This window comes from Apis florea, unplaced genomic scaffold (genome assembly GCF_048593485.1).
Source record: "Apis florea isolate Af1SG1 unplaced genomic scaffold, ASM4859348v1 contig_3203_pilon, whole genome shotgun sequence".
Taxonomy (NCBI): domain Eukaryota; kingdom Metazoa; phylum Arthropoda; class Insecta; order Hymenoptera; family Apidae; genus Apis; species Apis florea.
Genome location: NW_028256723.1, coordinates 4,892,361 through 4,910,406, shown reverse-complemented (window position 1 = coordinate 4,910,406; position 18,046 = coordinate 4,892,361). Strand labels below are relative to the sequence as shown.

At 34.8% G+C, this 18,046-nt stretch overlaps 1 protein-coding gene and 2 long non-coding RNA genes across 3 annotated transcripts in view; 2 read left to right on the top strand and 1 right to left on the bottom strand.

Moving 5' to 3' along the window:
• Positions 1–18,046, bottom strand: part of LOC100871383 (tenascin accessory) — a 92,853-nt gene that overhangs the window by 9,917 nt on the left and 64,890 nt on the right. The window contains exons 6-15 of the mRNA XM_086911185.1: positions 16,398–16,662; positions 15,072–15,202; positions 14,274–14,420; positions 13,746–13,953; positions 8,272–8,298; positions 3,311–3,430; positions 1,696–1,880; positions 1,146–1,297; positions 375–1,033; positions 24–259 (exon numbers count right to left, since the gene is read on the bottom strand). Of these exons, the coding sequence (XP_086767311.1) occupies positions 24–259; positions 375–1,033; positions 1,146–1,297; positions 1,696–1,880; positions 3,311–3,430; positions 8,272–8,298; positions 13,746–13,953; positions 14,274–14,420; positions 15,072–15,202; positions 16,398–16,662 (2,130 nt within the window). The remainder of the gene's footprint in view (positions 1–23; positions 260–374; positions 1,034–1,145; positions 1,298–1,695; positions 1,881–3,310; positions 3,431–8,271; positions 8,299–13,745; positions 13,954–14,273; positions 14,421–15,071; positions 15,203–16,397; positions 16,663–18,046) is intronic.
• Positions 1,181–1,956, top strand: LOC116414446 (uncharacterized). Its single transcript, XR_004224980.2, has 2 exons — positions 1,181–1,321; positions 1,617–1,956. It is a non-coding gene; the product is annotated as an uncharacterized LOC116414446 (long non-coding RNA).
• On the top strand, positions 3,891–16,753 carry LOC147657161 (uncharacterized). Its single transcript, XR_015292979.1, has 3 exons — positions 3,891–4,443; positions 5,349–5,599; positions 16,419–16,753. It is a non-coding gene; the product is annotated as an uncharacterized LOC147657161 (long non-coding RNA).

Below are 18,046 nucleotides of genomic sequence, written 5' to 3'. Positions count from 1 at the left end.
TATTAAGTTATATGAAAATGTACCTTTCGGATGAGCCAATTTGGCGCGAATAGCTGGACCTTCATCGCCACAATGACTTTCGTCACCAGGAATACATCTTTCTCCACTTCCAACTATGGGCTCGATGTTGATACTGGGATGTTCGACATCTTTTAGAGATAAAGCTCTCAATATTTGATGTTTTTCAGGATCACTGATATATAAATGGCCATCCGCAGGGGAAACACAGAGATAATAAGCATAAGCCACTTGAGTTGCACTGAAAATATATATTTCTCATTATTCAAAAACTTAAATCTAAATTTATAAAGTAAAACATTTATAAGGGATAAACTATCTTTATATTCCATATTTCAATATGGCCTCTAACTCACCTTAGTGTCAAAACAGTGTATACTTCCCCTTCAGGTGTAATCCTGCGTACTAGATTGAAATCGCCAACATAAATGCTTCCATCTGGACCACTAGTGAGCGCCACTGGTGTCAATAGCCTAACGTCTTTAGCCAAACCATCGCAATCTTGACACACCAAGCTTCTTTGCAATCCAGTGCCCATCACCACTTTCACAGTGCGAGGATACTGTTTGAAATGCAAAGTGGTACCATCTCCTTTCTGAAGTATTCCTTCGTGAAAGTTGTAGTGATGGTGAATGTCCAATCCCCAGCCTCCAATATCCGAAATATCGACGTCGAAACCTTGCAACATGGCTGTCTGCGTTTCCCAAATCACCGCTGGACAAGTGGAATGTTGATAGCCTATTGAGATCCTTGCCTGTGCCACACCATACACCTTCTGTTTGTAAACGTTCCTCTTGTTCCAAGCAAACGTGTGCGTCAAATTTGGGTCTGCTTCATAGGTCTTCGCGTGCAATGACCCCTCAATTTCAACGTGCACGTGCACATGTGTCAGCGACTTTGGGATAAACGGTCCAGTCAATTGCATTCTAACAGTCGATAAATAGCCGGCCGCCTGGCTACTCTGATACATCAAATGCAAGTTCGAGCCTGGAATGGCAATGCTTTCTTGGACGATCTGCAAGGAAAAAAAGAACAAAGAAAAATTCATAAGTTTGGTTTCAAAATAACGGTTTCGATATAATAAAAAATTAATGGATAGAAATTTTGTAAAAAAGGAAAATATGTACCTGACTTTCAGCGAACACCAAACTTTTGCCCGGAAGACCGCCCACCTTTTCCGGCATCCAAGTGCTGACGATGATTGGTCTCAATAATTCATGATCATGTTCCAAGCATGGACCGTGCTCGCTAAATAGTCCCATCGATATCCCTGGGAAGCCTATTATATTGTATGCCATAAATGGTAAGGAACTTAAAAACATAAAACACTTAAGGACGGAACAAAGACGGCACACACGATCAGCAATGGGTCCCTTATGAATTCCTTTGAATTTCCCTTATGAATTTCTTTGCATGTTGAAAGACAATGATGAAGCAATAAACAATTAACATACATTTTATCCATAAAATAAAAAAAGAGAAATTAAAAGATAAATAAAAAAAATAAAATAAAAAGAATGAAAAATTTATTACAAAAAAATAGTCATTCAATGTTTTAAGTATGAAATATATTGGACCATTGTTTATTTTAATTTCAGTTGATTTCGCAACACGATAAAATGTGAAAAAAGACAAAAAACTTAAAAAAGATAATGATAATAAAAAGTTCGTACTTACCAACGGCTGGACTGGGTGGTTGGTTGGATTTAGGGGATTCGTCTTCCTCGTTAAGAGTCATCACCACAGGTGGCAGGACTACTATTTGATTCCATGGCACGAACACCGTCCTCGTGAGGGGTTTGAAAGGGCTACGTTGAAACTGAAGTGTTACCGCACCACCACCATTCACTAACACATCGAACCTGGTCAAAATACGAATGTATTTCAAATTTTACTTTTCAATATTACATTAGGTTATAATAAACTATATATTTATTTGATTCTCTTAATTTCAACTAGAATTTCAAAATTCTAATTGCAAAAAATTATAATTCCGAATTTAAAATTTTTCATAAACGTGTTCAAAAATTGATATTAATATTTGTAATTATGTATTGCATAAAGATTAATTTCAAAATATTCTTTATCACTTTTGAAAAATCTCACTTAATAAATTAAAATGTAAAAAATTTAGGATACAAAAATTTGAATTATACAAACATATCGTTATTCAATTTCAAGGAAACATTTCAATAAATAGTTCCCTACGCGTCCTCATTCCCTCTTTCATTTTATTGTGCGTTCTTGTCACGTAGCGACATCAACAGGCGACAAATTGAACTAAGCCGTAAGGTCCAGTCCCCGGAAACTTTTGCCTGGACACGTTTGAAATCCGATTTTGAAAGTTTCTTGTCGCGTTACAAACACATGAATCGTGGAAATGTTTCGCGAACAGGATACAATATAAGCCGTATTCGCAATCAAACAGTGATAAATGCGTATTTATCAGGGAGTCTGGCTGCAATAACTGCCAATCTATCACGGCCCCGTATTCATTAACCCGTGAATACAACGAGAGAGTTCTATCTCAAACTTTCGTTTGGGATTATGTGAAACTACGAATGCGAGAGAGAGAGAGAGAGATAGAGAGTGAAAATGAGACAAGGATAGGGACAGATATATATATATATATATACACGGAAATATTATCGGTGAACACATATACCAATATATGCATATTCTCTCTCACGTTTGCAGTTTAGTATATTATGGTAAAATTTTGCTGGTGATCCGACAAAAGAGGGAAGAAGGGATAGACATAGGTCAGACTAATCACGCAGGTTTGCACGGAGTAATTAGGAAGCTTTCGACATCATTAGCTCGAGCTTTGATGTGGTTTACAGGGCCAACTCCTCCGGCTCCGTGTTTCAGGATTATCCTCGCCAGGATTACTATATACCTGTTTGATATAGGTGTTTCATCATCTCCCCACACCCCTACCAGATCTCCCACAACCTTCATTACAATGCACCCTTGATCCTATTACGAAGGGCGTCCAAGCTGGCATACACATTCATCAAGGACAAATACTAATATCACGCCATATGTTTATGTGTTTATTATCGGTACGAGTGTTTGTACACGTTTTTGTTTTCTTAAGAGGAAAAGAGGGCGTTTGTTTCGTTACAATCGTATGGTTATGATTGATTGATTGATTCAAAGAAAGTAAATTCGCACTTTAAATGGATATACATATATCGTACGAGATAATTTCATCTATAGTTTCTACTTTTACTCTTCTCGTATCATATTCAAAACGATATACAATAAAATCATAAAATCAGTCACTCACCATCCATCAGCTCTAGTTAATGTGAATCCAAAGCGGGGGTCTCTGTCCACGGACACCCTGATGCCTACTATTCCAATTCTTTGTTCGGTTACAACTTGGCCTCGCATCACCGCAACTCGACTGTTACAAATCAAAAATATATCGAGGTCTTTTGAAATTGGATCGTATCGTTGATCCGTTGAACCGCGAAATGAACTGATCTAAAATCCTTTCAAATCATATTATCATCGATATAACAATTAACAATAAAGAAAATTTAATTATGCATCACTTCGAATTGTTTAAGAGAAAAAAAGATTACATATTGACAAATTTTACAAATTTTCAAATAATGATAAAAATTATAGGAATAAAAAATTAATTAAATAAAAGGAAAATTGTCGAATTTAGTAAAATTTTAATCGTGCAATTCAAGTATCGTAAGATACAGTTCGCTTCTGTCCATCAAATCAGCTTCCGCGGTTCAACGGTTCAATGCGATCCAATATTCTCACATCGCTGCCAATACAATCCGCAACTCCATTCGAGTCGGCATTTACCGGCCGCGTTGACTCGCACAAGGGCAGTTAATGGCTTTGGTCGTATCTAGAAGCGATACAAATTGATTTTACAAACGAAACAATGCGCGGCGCCATGTGTTCGCGCCGGGCCAGATGTCGCCATAGTTGGTTTCTTGATCAACTAGGTTAGTTGTCGCGTATCGTATTGGCAACGACGCGGAACATTTTCTTTCAGTCACATTCACTTTCTTGCAATTTGCGTGATATTTATTCATGGTTGCATTCTTTTAAAGGTTTTGTTCATTTTTTTTTTTGGCTTGATTGTGGGTAGTTGACTTTTTTTGTAAAGTATCGAGCAGATTGTCAATTCGGGAGCAAAAAAGAACACGATCGTCCTGAGGCAGGTAATAATAATAATAAATAAATAAAAGGTGGGTGGTAAATTTTCGTGAAAGTAGAACTGCATGCATATATAATCATGTATAAATAGATACTTAATAAAGGCAATGAAAAATTTGTACGTAATAAGTTTTAGGGCTTGGATTATCTGCGGTATATAAAAGTTGGAATATGTTGAAGCTGAATATTTTAAGCGATTTGTGTATAGTGCTGAATATAATGAGATTGATGTAGGTAGGTAAGATAATAACAATAATAATGATGATGATGATGATGGCAATAATAATATAATATATAGAAAATATGCTGTGTATCAAGCATATGTACGCAGCTTGTTATATCAGATACCGCTTAATGAACTATATGTTTGCAAATAAAGATATCGCGTATGAAAATATTGATTCTTAATTATCTTCTTATATGTACTTGCTATTTGTTGAAAATAATAATTTAAATAAAAAATTGAGAAAACATATTATTTTGCAAATTATATTTGAACACTATGAATTATAATTTAAAAGTCGAAATGAATTCAAAAATTTGCGGCGTTCCATGTGCCAACTTAATATTTGACATGTTCAATTTACTCGCAACAAACAAGATTTATAAAGCGTAGCCGTCGAGAAACAATATAAAAAATATTCGCTTGGATATTGTATGAAAAGTCGATATAATAAATAAATATAGATCGTGTATCACATGATAACGTCAGTGTTTAATTATTTTTGAAATATATTGCTTATATCTGTATAATATTAAGAAAATAATGAAATGAACACATATCTAATAAAATTTCCACATCTGAAAAGATTTTTTTTTTTTTATACATATTGAATAAAGCCATAGAGATGCTGAAATATTTATATCTATATTTGTCACTTTTAATGTCTAATTAAGAAATAAGTTCTAATAAATTAGAACAACAAAGTTACAAGTTCACGGTTAATATTCAGATTCTGCTATCTGTAACACACATTTCAAATTATTCTCACATAATGAAAAAACATTTTTCCTTTATCATTTTAGCAAATATCAAATATCAAAGTATGGTAGAACACATACAACAAGCTGCATAGATGCATTTGATATTTGTATATATATATACAATATATATATATATATATTCATTTGTCCCTAAGGAATTGCATATGGGGTCATGATTCGTTCTTGGAGGATCCAGATATTCCCCCATGAGAATTAAAAGTCTGACGATATCCAATGGACAAACGATCGTGTCGTTCTCGAGAACGATCAAAGCCGTGTATAATTCCGGCTACGCGCACCATGCCACCGTTCTCGTTCCTTCGACGACTTGGGGATCAAACATTACCTGGGTGCTGATCCTCCAAGTACGAGCATAGCAAGGTGGCAGGCACAGTCGTCACTACTGGTAAAAAAAAAAAAAAAAAAAAAGAAAACAAAGAAGAAAAGAATCTGAAATCATAGTGAATCGTAATATAAAAGGAAACAATTCGAATCGAATTGAAAAAATAAATCGAAAAGAAGAGAGAAACGGATATATATATATTTTTTTTATATCTATATATATATATATATATATATATATGTGGCTCAATCTCGAACACACCGACATCTGGTGGCGAGCGCGTAAGACTGAATAACGAAAAAACAAAGAAAAATAATAAAGAAAGAAAAATAAAAATATGGACGGTCTCGCGACAGAAAGATCAGCGCGATATAGCGACGCAATGCCGAATTCTGTCTCTCTTTACTTGGATTTTTTTCATTCTTATTGCTCTGTCAGCGATACGATGTTTATATATTTTATCGCGCCATATTTCTTTTCCTCCCGCGCGCGCGACATTCAAACGTATCGAACGACTTTCCTCTCTTTTCTGCCTTCTCTTTTTTTCATCTTATTATTTCGAAAACTTTTTTTCCTTATTATTTATTTTAGATTATAGATACTCGTTCGTTTCCTGTTCAAGAATATATATAATAATTGAACGATTTAATCAGAAATGATTTCATTTTCTCTTTTTTTCTTTCATTTTCTTTCTCTTTTCAAAAAATTTAATAACTCACGAATTAATTCACCAATATCGAATCGAAAAGAAATCTTTTGCAGTCTTCTTCTGATTTATGAGAAATTATTATTATTGGCTTTAACGTGAACCACGGACGGATAAGGACGAATCGATTTTTCTCCAAAAGAGGGTTTCTGTCGTGTTCTGTTATGAGATTATAACTTTCGGTGGGTTAGATAGCACGGATCGGTTAAAGACAGACACAGGGCTTTGGTGTAACGGGGTTATTGGCACATTGTAGACAGGTGATAACAGACGTAGACAAGGGACAAGGGAGGGATTGGTCGTTCAGGTCCTTCGTATCATATCATGTATCATAAAGCTGTGTATTGAACGGTTCCGATTTCGTAATTATTGCCGATCCGTCGATTCGGAACAATACATCATAACTTGTTTTTTTTTTCTCATTCTCGTTTTCATCGTCATCGTTTTACATTTGATTTTATTTTATATACCACGATTAGTTAGATCTCTTCCACCGCTTATGTACAAATATCTATTATGCATAAATATAAATGTTATATGATGATGTATATATATATATTATTAGGTTAATAATCGACAAACGACGGAAAGGAACAATTGAACAAAAAAATGGAACGCAAGAATATATATGTTTTTGACGCAAGAGGCGCGCAATAAAGTCAGCGTTCGTGTATAAGATGCTAGGGGGAAAAAAGTCACTAGAGACAAATTCGACAAGGGCTTATGAAATACACAACGTACATAAAAAAGTGCAAGCCTGGCAACACAAAAAACAACACAAGACCAGACAGGATATTGTTACGTAAAAAATGACACGATTCTCAAACATACTATTACTTGGTTTATGACCGGTTACGTTATATATCAGGATAATCGTAGTAATAATAGCTAAGAACTCAGCGCTAAATAGGACAAGATGACAATACATAAACAGAACAATAGAGAAAGAACGGAACAGAACAGAGAGAGAGAGAGAGGGGGGGGGGGCGGATAAGAGCAGGGTTATAGACAACGATCATCCGACGACATATCACAGATAACACAGAGACAATTCGATACGATTGTACTTTCAATGTAGATGTGAAGAGAGTAACAACCCTTTAGCTGTAGCCATACGTTCGCGATTTCGATTTCGATTTCATTTTAAGTTCAAATTTTTCTCATCTAAAGATAAGATAGATTTATTCTGTTACCGATCGAGTAAGGTTCTAGTATAATTTCTAATATACAGATAAGATAAATGCAGTTAGAATTAAAATTCAATTGATAAATTAATGTAAATTTCAATTGATAAATTATTATTAAACATTGATATTTCCCACAAAGATATTGTCGCACAAAGATATTGTAAAATTGAAGACGTTGGATCATAATTTGTTTCACGCGAACTATAAGCGGCAGCCGTCGGGTCAAAAATGACAAACAATACGCAGGTAGATAGATAGACAAGATAGACAAATACAGAGAGAGAGAAAAAAAAGAGAAAACAAAAATGATTGAGCGAGAAAAATAGGAAAATGATAAAATGAAGAAACAAAAAAAGACGATAGACAGGCGATTGGAATTCAGAAGACTCGGGGATATGTAGAGATGAGTTGAATAAGCGAGGTTATGTTCAAACACTGGCAAAACATAATTGGCAACGTAACTGAATCGAAAAGACGTTAGGGACAATAAAACGGAAGAAATACATGTGGGATGAGCGAGAATAAGATCAAACGAAGATATATATATATATATATAGACAAAAGAGACAAAGACATAGACAAAAAACGATAACTGAACAAGGGAAACAGAGAAAAAAGAGAGACGTGATACGCAGGCTAAGGGTATGAACATACGTATAAATATATAGATAGATTACATGTAATGGGACATACGAAAAAACATATAAGATGAATGTTACGAGCGAAACGAGCAAATAGATGGTACTTTTTTCAATTTTTTTTTTTTTTTTTAGTTCATAAAAAAAAAAAATTTTTTTTTTCTTTTGGATTAATGAACGATTAGCGAGAGAGCTGCAACTTACCGCGGTGTAAAGGAACTCCAGAACGTACTACGTGTGGGAAAAAACCAACGAGAAGAAAGGGCGTTACCACGGTCACAGAACCCGCGTTTGCGGGCAAAAAAACGGACGCGCGTACGCAGCATTGCGCGAGCAATCGTTTATTTCGCATTTTCATCGATTTCTTTTCTTTCTTTTTTTTTTTTTTTTTTTTTTTTTACCGCGTCGTTTTTCATTCAAATTTTCGCGCCATCATACGATATTGCTTTTCACGTGTACGTTACGACCGATGGTTAACTTTCGGAGAAGTTCATCCCCACCACGCCCGTATTCCCTTCACCCAATCCACGTCCGCGCCAACGTTTTATCGCGTACTTGCGAGTTCCACGACGAAAATCGAATGCTCCATCGCAATGTTCCGCACGCCGTTACAGAAACAATAGACGTAGACACACACTAATCAAGCATACCCATCACACACACATGGTTTTCGTCAGTCACGCAACATGAATACAGTCACTCGCAGACTCATTCAACATAGAGTGGTAATACATGACAGACACAAGTTGGAAACTACGCACACACATTTGTATATATACGATTATATATATATATATAAATATTTATATACATATTTTTATATTATTTATATTATAAATATATATATAATATAAATAACATGTAAGTAAATAAATAATTTTATATATATATATATATATATTAATAGATATATATATATATGTATTTGTAATGTATAGAATAAAAAGAGAAAGAGATGGAGAGCTCGAATATCTTCTCGCATAATCAATGCAACGGATAATGCACACGTGTTAACGAGACACACGGGTGTCGCGTCGTATGGAATCCAACATTGTCGACTCAACGTCGATTCGAGATTCGTCTGAGTATCGAGTGAGTCGAGAGTAACGGAAGGATCCTCTTATCGCGTTGAAGCCAAGCTTGGAACTGACAATGAGGAGAAATTCCATCAGAGCCTGGACTTGCCATGTTGGCAGACGATCTTCGAATATTGATTACGCTCTGTCCGAGCAATCCTGATGCCAGCCTGAATTTCTGATTCACAGGGATACTTGTACGCTGCCTGTTGTCCGCTCGAGATTCTATTTCAAAGAAGTGAGCGAAGGGGGCAGGAAGAGTCTAGCGTTTTCTCGTTTTCGTTCCATTGAAAACACACCTTATTCCGTTCCTCGAAGTAATTTGCATCGCGAGTCGATCGAATTAATTTCACATTAATTTTAGATTGCATCAATCGTAAATTAATTTTTGGACAAGTGAATCGATTTTAGAATGAAAAGTGTAAGTTATTACGATTGATTAATTCTATGTAAATATAAAAGTCAACGATGGAAGAAATGAATTTGCTTCAAGGATATACATTGAAGTTTTTTTTTTATGTAAATTTTATCGATAAATTATTATTATTCTTTATATAAGTTTATTAAATATAAATGTTGAAAAGTAAATAATTTACAAGGGATTTCAGATTTCGTGTTCAATATTAAAAAATTTTTATTATCATAAAAAAGGCAAACAAAATGAGTTTATACAATAATTTGCTTCCAAAATAATTGAAATTATTTTTTTCATAAATTAATTGAAAAATATAATTGAAAAATGTAATCAAAATTATGTTGTTGATTCCGAGAAATATAAAGTTTTCGTTATATTTCGAATTTTTCTATGCTTTCATTGAAATAAGAGCTAAAGAACTCGCCTTTAATCTTAATTTCTAGAATTATATTATAAACCACTTTTCCTGACATCTTGTTAAAGTTAAATTTTTCTCTTCATCTATAATTTAATTAAAAAAGTAATAAACACGTACAGTATAATAATTCAATTTGTATTTGTGCAATTTGTTACGCGACTGTTCTAACAAAACATGGAAACTATCTAATTACACTTTTTCCCCCCTTCCAAAAAAAAAAAAATCATAACGTTATGTATAAAGTTGACTTGCTTTATTTACAGAGAATTACTTTCAACCGTAATTTACATATTAATTTAATACGTTCTTTTTCTCTTTGAACTTTTATATCAAAAACAAGTTTCCATTTCATCGTATTTCAAAGCAGATCGTATAAGCTTTTATGCTATTCCTCCAACCGGTAAAACGTGCCCGAATCCCGAATAAAGTTGTTGGATTCGTAAAAATTCGTAAAAAAAAATTTTGTTGGATCCGAAGTCGAAAAAAAAAGGTGTTTCAAGATGGCAGCAAACATGCTTGGAAAAAGCCAACGATTAATATCGACGAAAGTACTTCACAAGATCAAAATAAAATTGTGCTCTGCTCTCCGTAGATCTCTTTCTCGGTCACACACTGAAACTGTGTGGTGTATCGAAAACGAATAACGTTTCGTTTCGTAAAAACGTAGAAATTGAGTGAGTGGACGCACGAGAAAAGCGACCGAACCGCGACAGATTTCAAACTTGTGTCTACCATTTCTAGAAATAATTTTACTCGGGGACGATCGACTCTCGGAATTCGTCCTTTCTTCAATTTCGTTTCTAACATCTAACAACTTAATAATAACCGATTAATCGTACAAGTTAGATTCGTAATGTTTTAGGTTAGGCGAGTACCGCGACTCGAGCGTCCCCTTGCGCTTTATCTATGAATTTCCCAATGTCTGTGAACTGCTTTAAAAAATGGCCGAAATAGCTGGTAAGTCACAAGAGAAATTTGGAAAACGACACGGTCTGCTTATCGCGTTACCGTTCTAAGGTGAAATACACTTCTTGTTTCGTTCAAATAACGCGATGCCTGAAAGCTGTACATGTAAAAAAGAAAAAAAGCTTCACGCGGGAAATTTAATCCACAGCAACCGATCGAGAATATACCGAAAATCGAGTCTCTAGAACATTTCTCCGTGTGCAGACTTTTTTTCAATCTCTCTTTTATTTTTTCATTCCTTTCATTTTCTCTTTTCTCCGTTTTCTTTTCTCTTTTCGTTTTTTAAATCTTTTTCGATTTCGACACATTTTTTTCTTTTTTTTTTTTTCTTTTTTCTTTTTTTTGGTCTGTACTTCACAATAGTCTGTACGTGAAACGGAGCCTCTTTCGATCTTCGGCTGTAGGGTGAATGGTGATTTGGTGGTGGCAAGGGTACACACAGAGGATAAACACTAGACAAAATACACGAATCCCCCGAAATGCGCTCGCTGCCGCGCCAATGCGTCGGCCAGCACGCGTCCCGAGCAAATCTTCATCAGTGTTGAACAAAGGATGCTGACCGTGAACGCGCCAGACTAGACTTCCTCGGTTCTATGCTTTTATTCATTTAACGAGTTACCAACGTATTGTCTTTGCTTAATTCTCAACGTAATTCCTAAGATAAAATTGAACGAATATACTGCTCATGATCAAATATATGATTTTTCTACTTTAGAGGTTATGTTATGCGAGGAAAAAGCATTCTTTCGGATCCTTTAAAAATAATAATATAAAAGTAAATAAATTGAAATAATATTAATCAATTATTATGTTAATTTTTATTAAAAATTTTATGATTATAACATGATTCATCAATTGATTCTTTCGCATAATTTGGGCTATTTAATGAATTTATTAACGACACTTTCGTTTTCTTATAAACAACTGACTTTCCAAATTTTTTACATTTTTCTTTTGAAAAATATATCTCTATTTAATATTTCATTCAATACATTATTAAAAATATTTTAATATTCCAAGAAAAGATGTCATCGATCTCGACTCTTCAAAACGGAAGTGCGATTATTCGACGAAACTTTTCGCGAATTCAGGTCACGAGACAAGATTCATCGCGTGACACGGAAGTGAATTGCAAGTTAATTAATATCGGATGTTGCACGCGAGGAAAGCACCTTTGATCGACAATGTTTCCGAGATGATCACTGACGCATTCGGTATTCGGGGGAGGGAGGGGGTGAAACACGAGGAGTAGGATGGTCAGAGGGTTGGCAGGGTTGTCACCCACCGGGGGCTCTCTTGATAATTCAGCTGTCACGGATACACCCGATTGTTTGGCATGGCGATACAAGTGAATCGAATTGAATCTTTTCTTTTTCTTTCTTTCTTTCTTTTTTTTTTTTTTTTTATTTTTCAACACTTTCTTCGTCACTGAAAAATCGCTCACGATGGGGAAAACGTTATTCGAGTGAAAAAAAAAATCAAAATTTAAGAAAAGAATTCTTTTAAATTACATATTTTTTTCTCACTCTAATCTTTAACCATGTATATTATAATATTTTCTACGATGTAATATTTGTTTCGAGAAAAAAAAAAAAGAAAATAGAACAACGATTAATAACAAATATTTCAAATTGGAAATGTAATGTGTAAACAAATTTAATAATTAAAATATTTTTTAATTGTGTAACAATTCGATTATTAATAAATAGATCGATACAGAAATCTGTAAAAATTGTGTTACGAAGAATTTTTCAACGATATCCCCATCGTCGAGCTTCGAAAAAATGGACCATGTAAACAAAACTCTTGAGCGGAATCATCGTCCGTGTGTGTTCAAACACGTTTCTCGAATGATGCGATGTGCTTCTCTCACATTTTGTTTTTCTACAGTGTATGTAACACACACTGCACATGTGTGTATACATATATTCCTCGAGCTATTTTATGTGAAACACATCACGTACGTGCCATACGGACAAACAAACAAAAAAAATGTCCCTTTTTGAATGAAATCAATGATCTGCGCAGTTCTCGTGGATGATAAAAACGAGGAAAGTAACAGCCGCGTAATATGTAAAACGCATTCGAAAATTGTGAAAGGCCAGAAACTATGTCACGCAGCTATGCTATATGTTTCTCTTTCTATATGTTTTTCCTTTTTCCTTCTATCTTTTATCTTTTCGTTAGTTCAACAATAACGTGTATCGATGATCATCGAACGAGCCAGTCGTTGTTAATTGAAAATTAACATTTTTGTTTAAACTTTATAAATCTTGAAAATTATAAAGTTTTAATTAGCGCATGCAATTCAATAGATATTTTAATTTAAAAATTGTATAAAAATAGTAATTCTTTTTTTTAAGATCTCAATGCTAAAGAAATTAATTCTTCCAATAATTACAAAGATAAATCTTTCCCATAAGAGGGGAACCATCAAAAAATTTTAAATAACTCTAATTAAATATAATTTTTTTATCGAAATGAAACCTTAAAGATTCCTTTCCTCCAATAAAATTTCTTAATTTCCAGAATCTGATACGTTCAAATCTTCCCTTTCATAACCAATATAATTAATAATCTTTCCATTCAATCGGTTGATAAAGTAGAAATTTTTCTTGAAAAGAATGAAGAAAAATTTCAATTGACCGACGGAGCAACGACTCGCTCGCTCGCACGCCTAAACGCAATTATCCTGTTAGACGTCGTAAAAATAAAGTATATATACAACTAAGCGTTCATCTATAAATATTATAATGATTTGACTGAATGTGAAAATCGTATGAGAAGAATTGATCGATCTTACCTTTCGGTGTACTCGTTCATATGAGCGTAACTTTGTACGCTATTCTCCTCAACGAGGAATTTCACGCGCTGGTAAAAGGACGCGGTCACGCTGGGCGGTTGTTTACGCAGAAGGACGTCCACGGGATTATTACTAGTAAGGCACATGATATGCTCTGCGCAAGCTGCGTGCGAGCAACACTCGCTGTCAGAACAGTCCATCATGCCATCTGAGAAACAGTTCTTTTTGGATCAAATTATTCACCGAATAAAACGCAATTAAAAATTATAAATTTCGTTGTGATATTAATTTTTGATAAATTCAATAAATTCTATAAAATAAATCTATAAAACCTTCTTTGGAATTGAAGAGAAAAAAATTTAATTCAACTTTGCTGAAATTTTTTGAAAATTTGAAAATGGACTTTTTCGATTTGTTTAAATTTTGTAGAAAAAATATTAATTATAGCGTTACAGATACAGAGAAATTACTCGATGTAATAATATATATTCCTTTCGTTTCTTTTGATTTTTAATATATTTTACTTACCCTGATCATTGTCAATAAAGTCATTACATTCCATTTCCAGTCGTATGCTACAATCCCTGCCTGCCCAACCGGTTGAACACTCGCAACTGTATTCGCCATCTTGCAGAGTGCATAGTCCGTGCCGGCTGCATCCGTTCTCGCATCCAGCTGTCAAGAGAATGTTTTAATTGAAGATATCGGGGCAACGATCGAAGTTAATTGAAAACCGATACTACCTATTCGAGAAATAAACGATACAACGATACATGATTTCGTGATAGAATGTATACATATATATCTATCGATTCGGAAAAAATTACATTTCTATAGAAACGATTCTCGATTAAAATGCCATCATCGATTTGTAATAAATACAGCTCAATTGAGCTCAAACTTAAACCTAGATTTGAAAGTTGAAATACGTATTTTAGTTTTGATATTTTAATATTGGATTATACATTATATATATCTTTCTATCTTTTTGAATAGATTTTTTTTTTTTTTTTTTTTTTTTTTTTAGATAATGTAAGACACAAAAACACGTAAATAAAAATAGATCTGTAGAATAGATAAATTTAAATACTGTTTAAATTTTACATTAATTAATTTTTGGCTGATTATATAGTCTCATACTTCTTTGCCTGATAAAGCGTTGAGTCCTTCTACTTATTTTAGTCTCGGATAAATATCGTGCAACAAAATTAATAAAATAATGATTACTTAAAGCTTCAATTTTAAAAAGACTCCATAATTTATAGGATCAAGTATCTATAATTATAAATTTAAATGCTTCATTATGGGTATAATTATAATACTTACGCAGCGTGCAATGTCGTCCGTTCCATCCTTGACTGCAGACGCAAGTTCCATTCTTGCACTGGCCATGTTCCGCGCATCGTGGATCGCACGGTTTCTGATCGCATTTCGTGCCAGTCCAATCATCGTTGCACCTATAAAACCCATATTTTCATCAACCCTTGAAAATTCAATTCCAATTCTCCCGTTGTACAATAATTACGATGAAATTTTAATCAAACGTTCAACCATATCGAAAATAAATCCGCGTCGTTAAACTTCAATTAATTTTAAACATCATAAACTTTAATCTAGCGATCTTAAGTTTAAAGATCCACCACTTCAACATCCAGATTCCTTTTCCAGATCCTTTCGTAACATTATATTCGTCTTCTTTCCACTCGCTCAGAAGAAATCAGAATCCGGTTTCAAGAGATTGCAACACGATTGCGATTCAAGATAATATTCCGAAAGTGTCGTGGACAATCCCTATTGGGAGGGATGCACTCAGCTTTATCTCCCAAATGCAAAATTGATTCCCTCCGCGTGGAATCCTTGAGGAGGGAAGGGAAAGGACACGGGTTCCGCCAAGTTACGAACTCGTCATCCGCGGTTGGGAACTTTTTGCGCTTGCAGACGCTCTTTCCAAGGGGAGGGGAGGGGGCGAGAGAGGCGCCAGCTTTAGAATATGAGAAAAGAGATCCTCTTTCGCGTCCTTGATTCTGACAAAGGGAAGGGAAGGTGGGAAGGGAGGACGGTCCTCCGGAGTAGTGATAAGTTGGCGGCCACCCCTAAGACAGAGCCTTTTTCTCGCAATTTTTCACCTCCTTAGCCTCCGACTTTTCGTGCCTCCGATCTCGCCGGCAATTTACTCATTTTTAGCCCCTGCACTCTAAGCGCCACCCTTCCCCCTTGCTTAGGATTCCGCCACTTTCGAATTTCCCTCCCTTTTTACTTTATTCCTTTTTACACGACGTCCCTTATCCTCTCAACTCTTAATTTCAACTTAATAGTCGAATCGTGACATATAATTTAATATTATTTTATTTATAATAATTATAACTACCCAGTTGAGATCCCTCGATATTTTTCAATTTCTTTTTTTTTTTTTTTTGCTAAAGTTAGAAAATGTTATCTCGATTAAATTTTATATAATTTAAAGTACACTTATTTTCAATTCGAGAAAGATATCTCTCTCTGTGATATTGAGCAGATTGAGAAACGAGGTTAAGAGGAAGGATTACACGCATCACTTTTCCTACTGAATACGTACGCGTCCGGATGATTAAATTTAAATTCGCGAAGGACGATAACAGCCGCATGCGAATTCAATGCAGAACGCGTACTAACTTGCAAAGACCCTGTTCGCAGGTTCCGTGTGGCCCGCAATCGAGGCCGCAGCTTGGTTGTGAACAATCCACACCGGTCCAGTGTCCCTCGCAGACGCAGCTTCCGGATTCGAGATCGTACGTGCCGTGGTCAGAGCAACGTGGCAGGCATTGGTACACCTGCTGATCGACCTGGTTGCACCTTTCACCCTGCCAGCCTGCTTTGCAATAGCATTTACCGGCAACGCATGCGCCGTGGCCACTGCAGTTCGGATCAGGACAATCAGCTGGAATTTATCGTTAATTATCGTTTGTTGTTTTTCTTTTGCAGCGTATTGTTTAAAAAAAAAGAAAAAATGTTTTTTTATTCCATAAAAATCTAAAATTCTTAATCTAATCTAACATAATCTAGCACTATTGACGATCAGTCAATTATTGACAAATTTCGAAAATATATTTCTTTCTTTATACGAATTATTCAAATCTAACCTAGCATTATCGACAAGCACTTGTCGTCATTATTATTGACAAATTTCGAAAATATATTTCCTTCCTTCGAGTTATACGAATTATTCAAATATATCAAATGTTTAATCTAGTCTAGGCTATTGTGCTCAATTTCAGGTTAATCTAACATAACCTAACATTGTCGACAAGCACTAGTCGTAATCATTATTGACAAATTTCGAAAATATATTTCCTTCTTTCGAGTTATACGTATTATTCAAATATATCAAATGTTTAATCTAACCTAGGCTATTGTGCTCAATTTCAGGAAAGTAGTACAAATAGTCTACACTTAGCTTTGTTTTGGACCGTCTTTTGAGAGAAAGCCGCTAAAGGGGATGGGCATCGGTGATTGTGCCCTGGGCACCGACGAATGAGCTAACTTTTTAAATTATGGCATCGGAACAATTGCATTATTCCCGTGGATTCCAGCTGCCCCGGGGAAATTATGAAACTTAATTCCAAAGCGTCCCGGCAATGTGTCGTACGTTACCATTCACCTTATACACCACCGGGACCGGTTATACGCCATCTTTTGACAATATTTGACAACTCGTATGAAGTATAAAGTGAAAAAGGTCATATAGATGTATGATTTATGAAGTACATAAAAAAAACGCTTAGTTGCAAATATAATTCTTAATTTCACAAATATCACATTATGTTTTCACGTAACAAATTAGATTCGAATTCTAGCCTAACCTAATCGTCAAACAAATGCATCCTTGATCGTGATATCAATGGTAGACTTTAATGCGAAACGAATATCCCCCATCGTTTGTCGAAGAACGATAGGGAAAGAGGCGTTACGACGAAATCGTGAGAATGTCAGAGACAAAGCGTCCCTTTTCCCGCGAATAATTTCCCCATTCGTTTCAACAACGTCATTTTTCCGTCCATGTTTCTGCGGAATAGGTCTGGCAAAGAACACTTGTGAGGCGTTTAACTCAAATTTTATTTCTTCTTTTTAAACGTAGAATCGTCAGAGAGATTAGAATAGAATTTTAAGAGACGTGCAATTTAAAAATCGTTAAACTTAATTACAATTATAACTGTATTTTTAATTTCAATTGTAACTATAACACACGGAAAAAAAAAAAAAAACGACAAAAAAAGCACTTTCACACCGATCCTTTTAAAGTACGATGATACTAAATCAAAAAT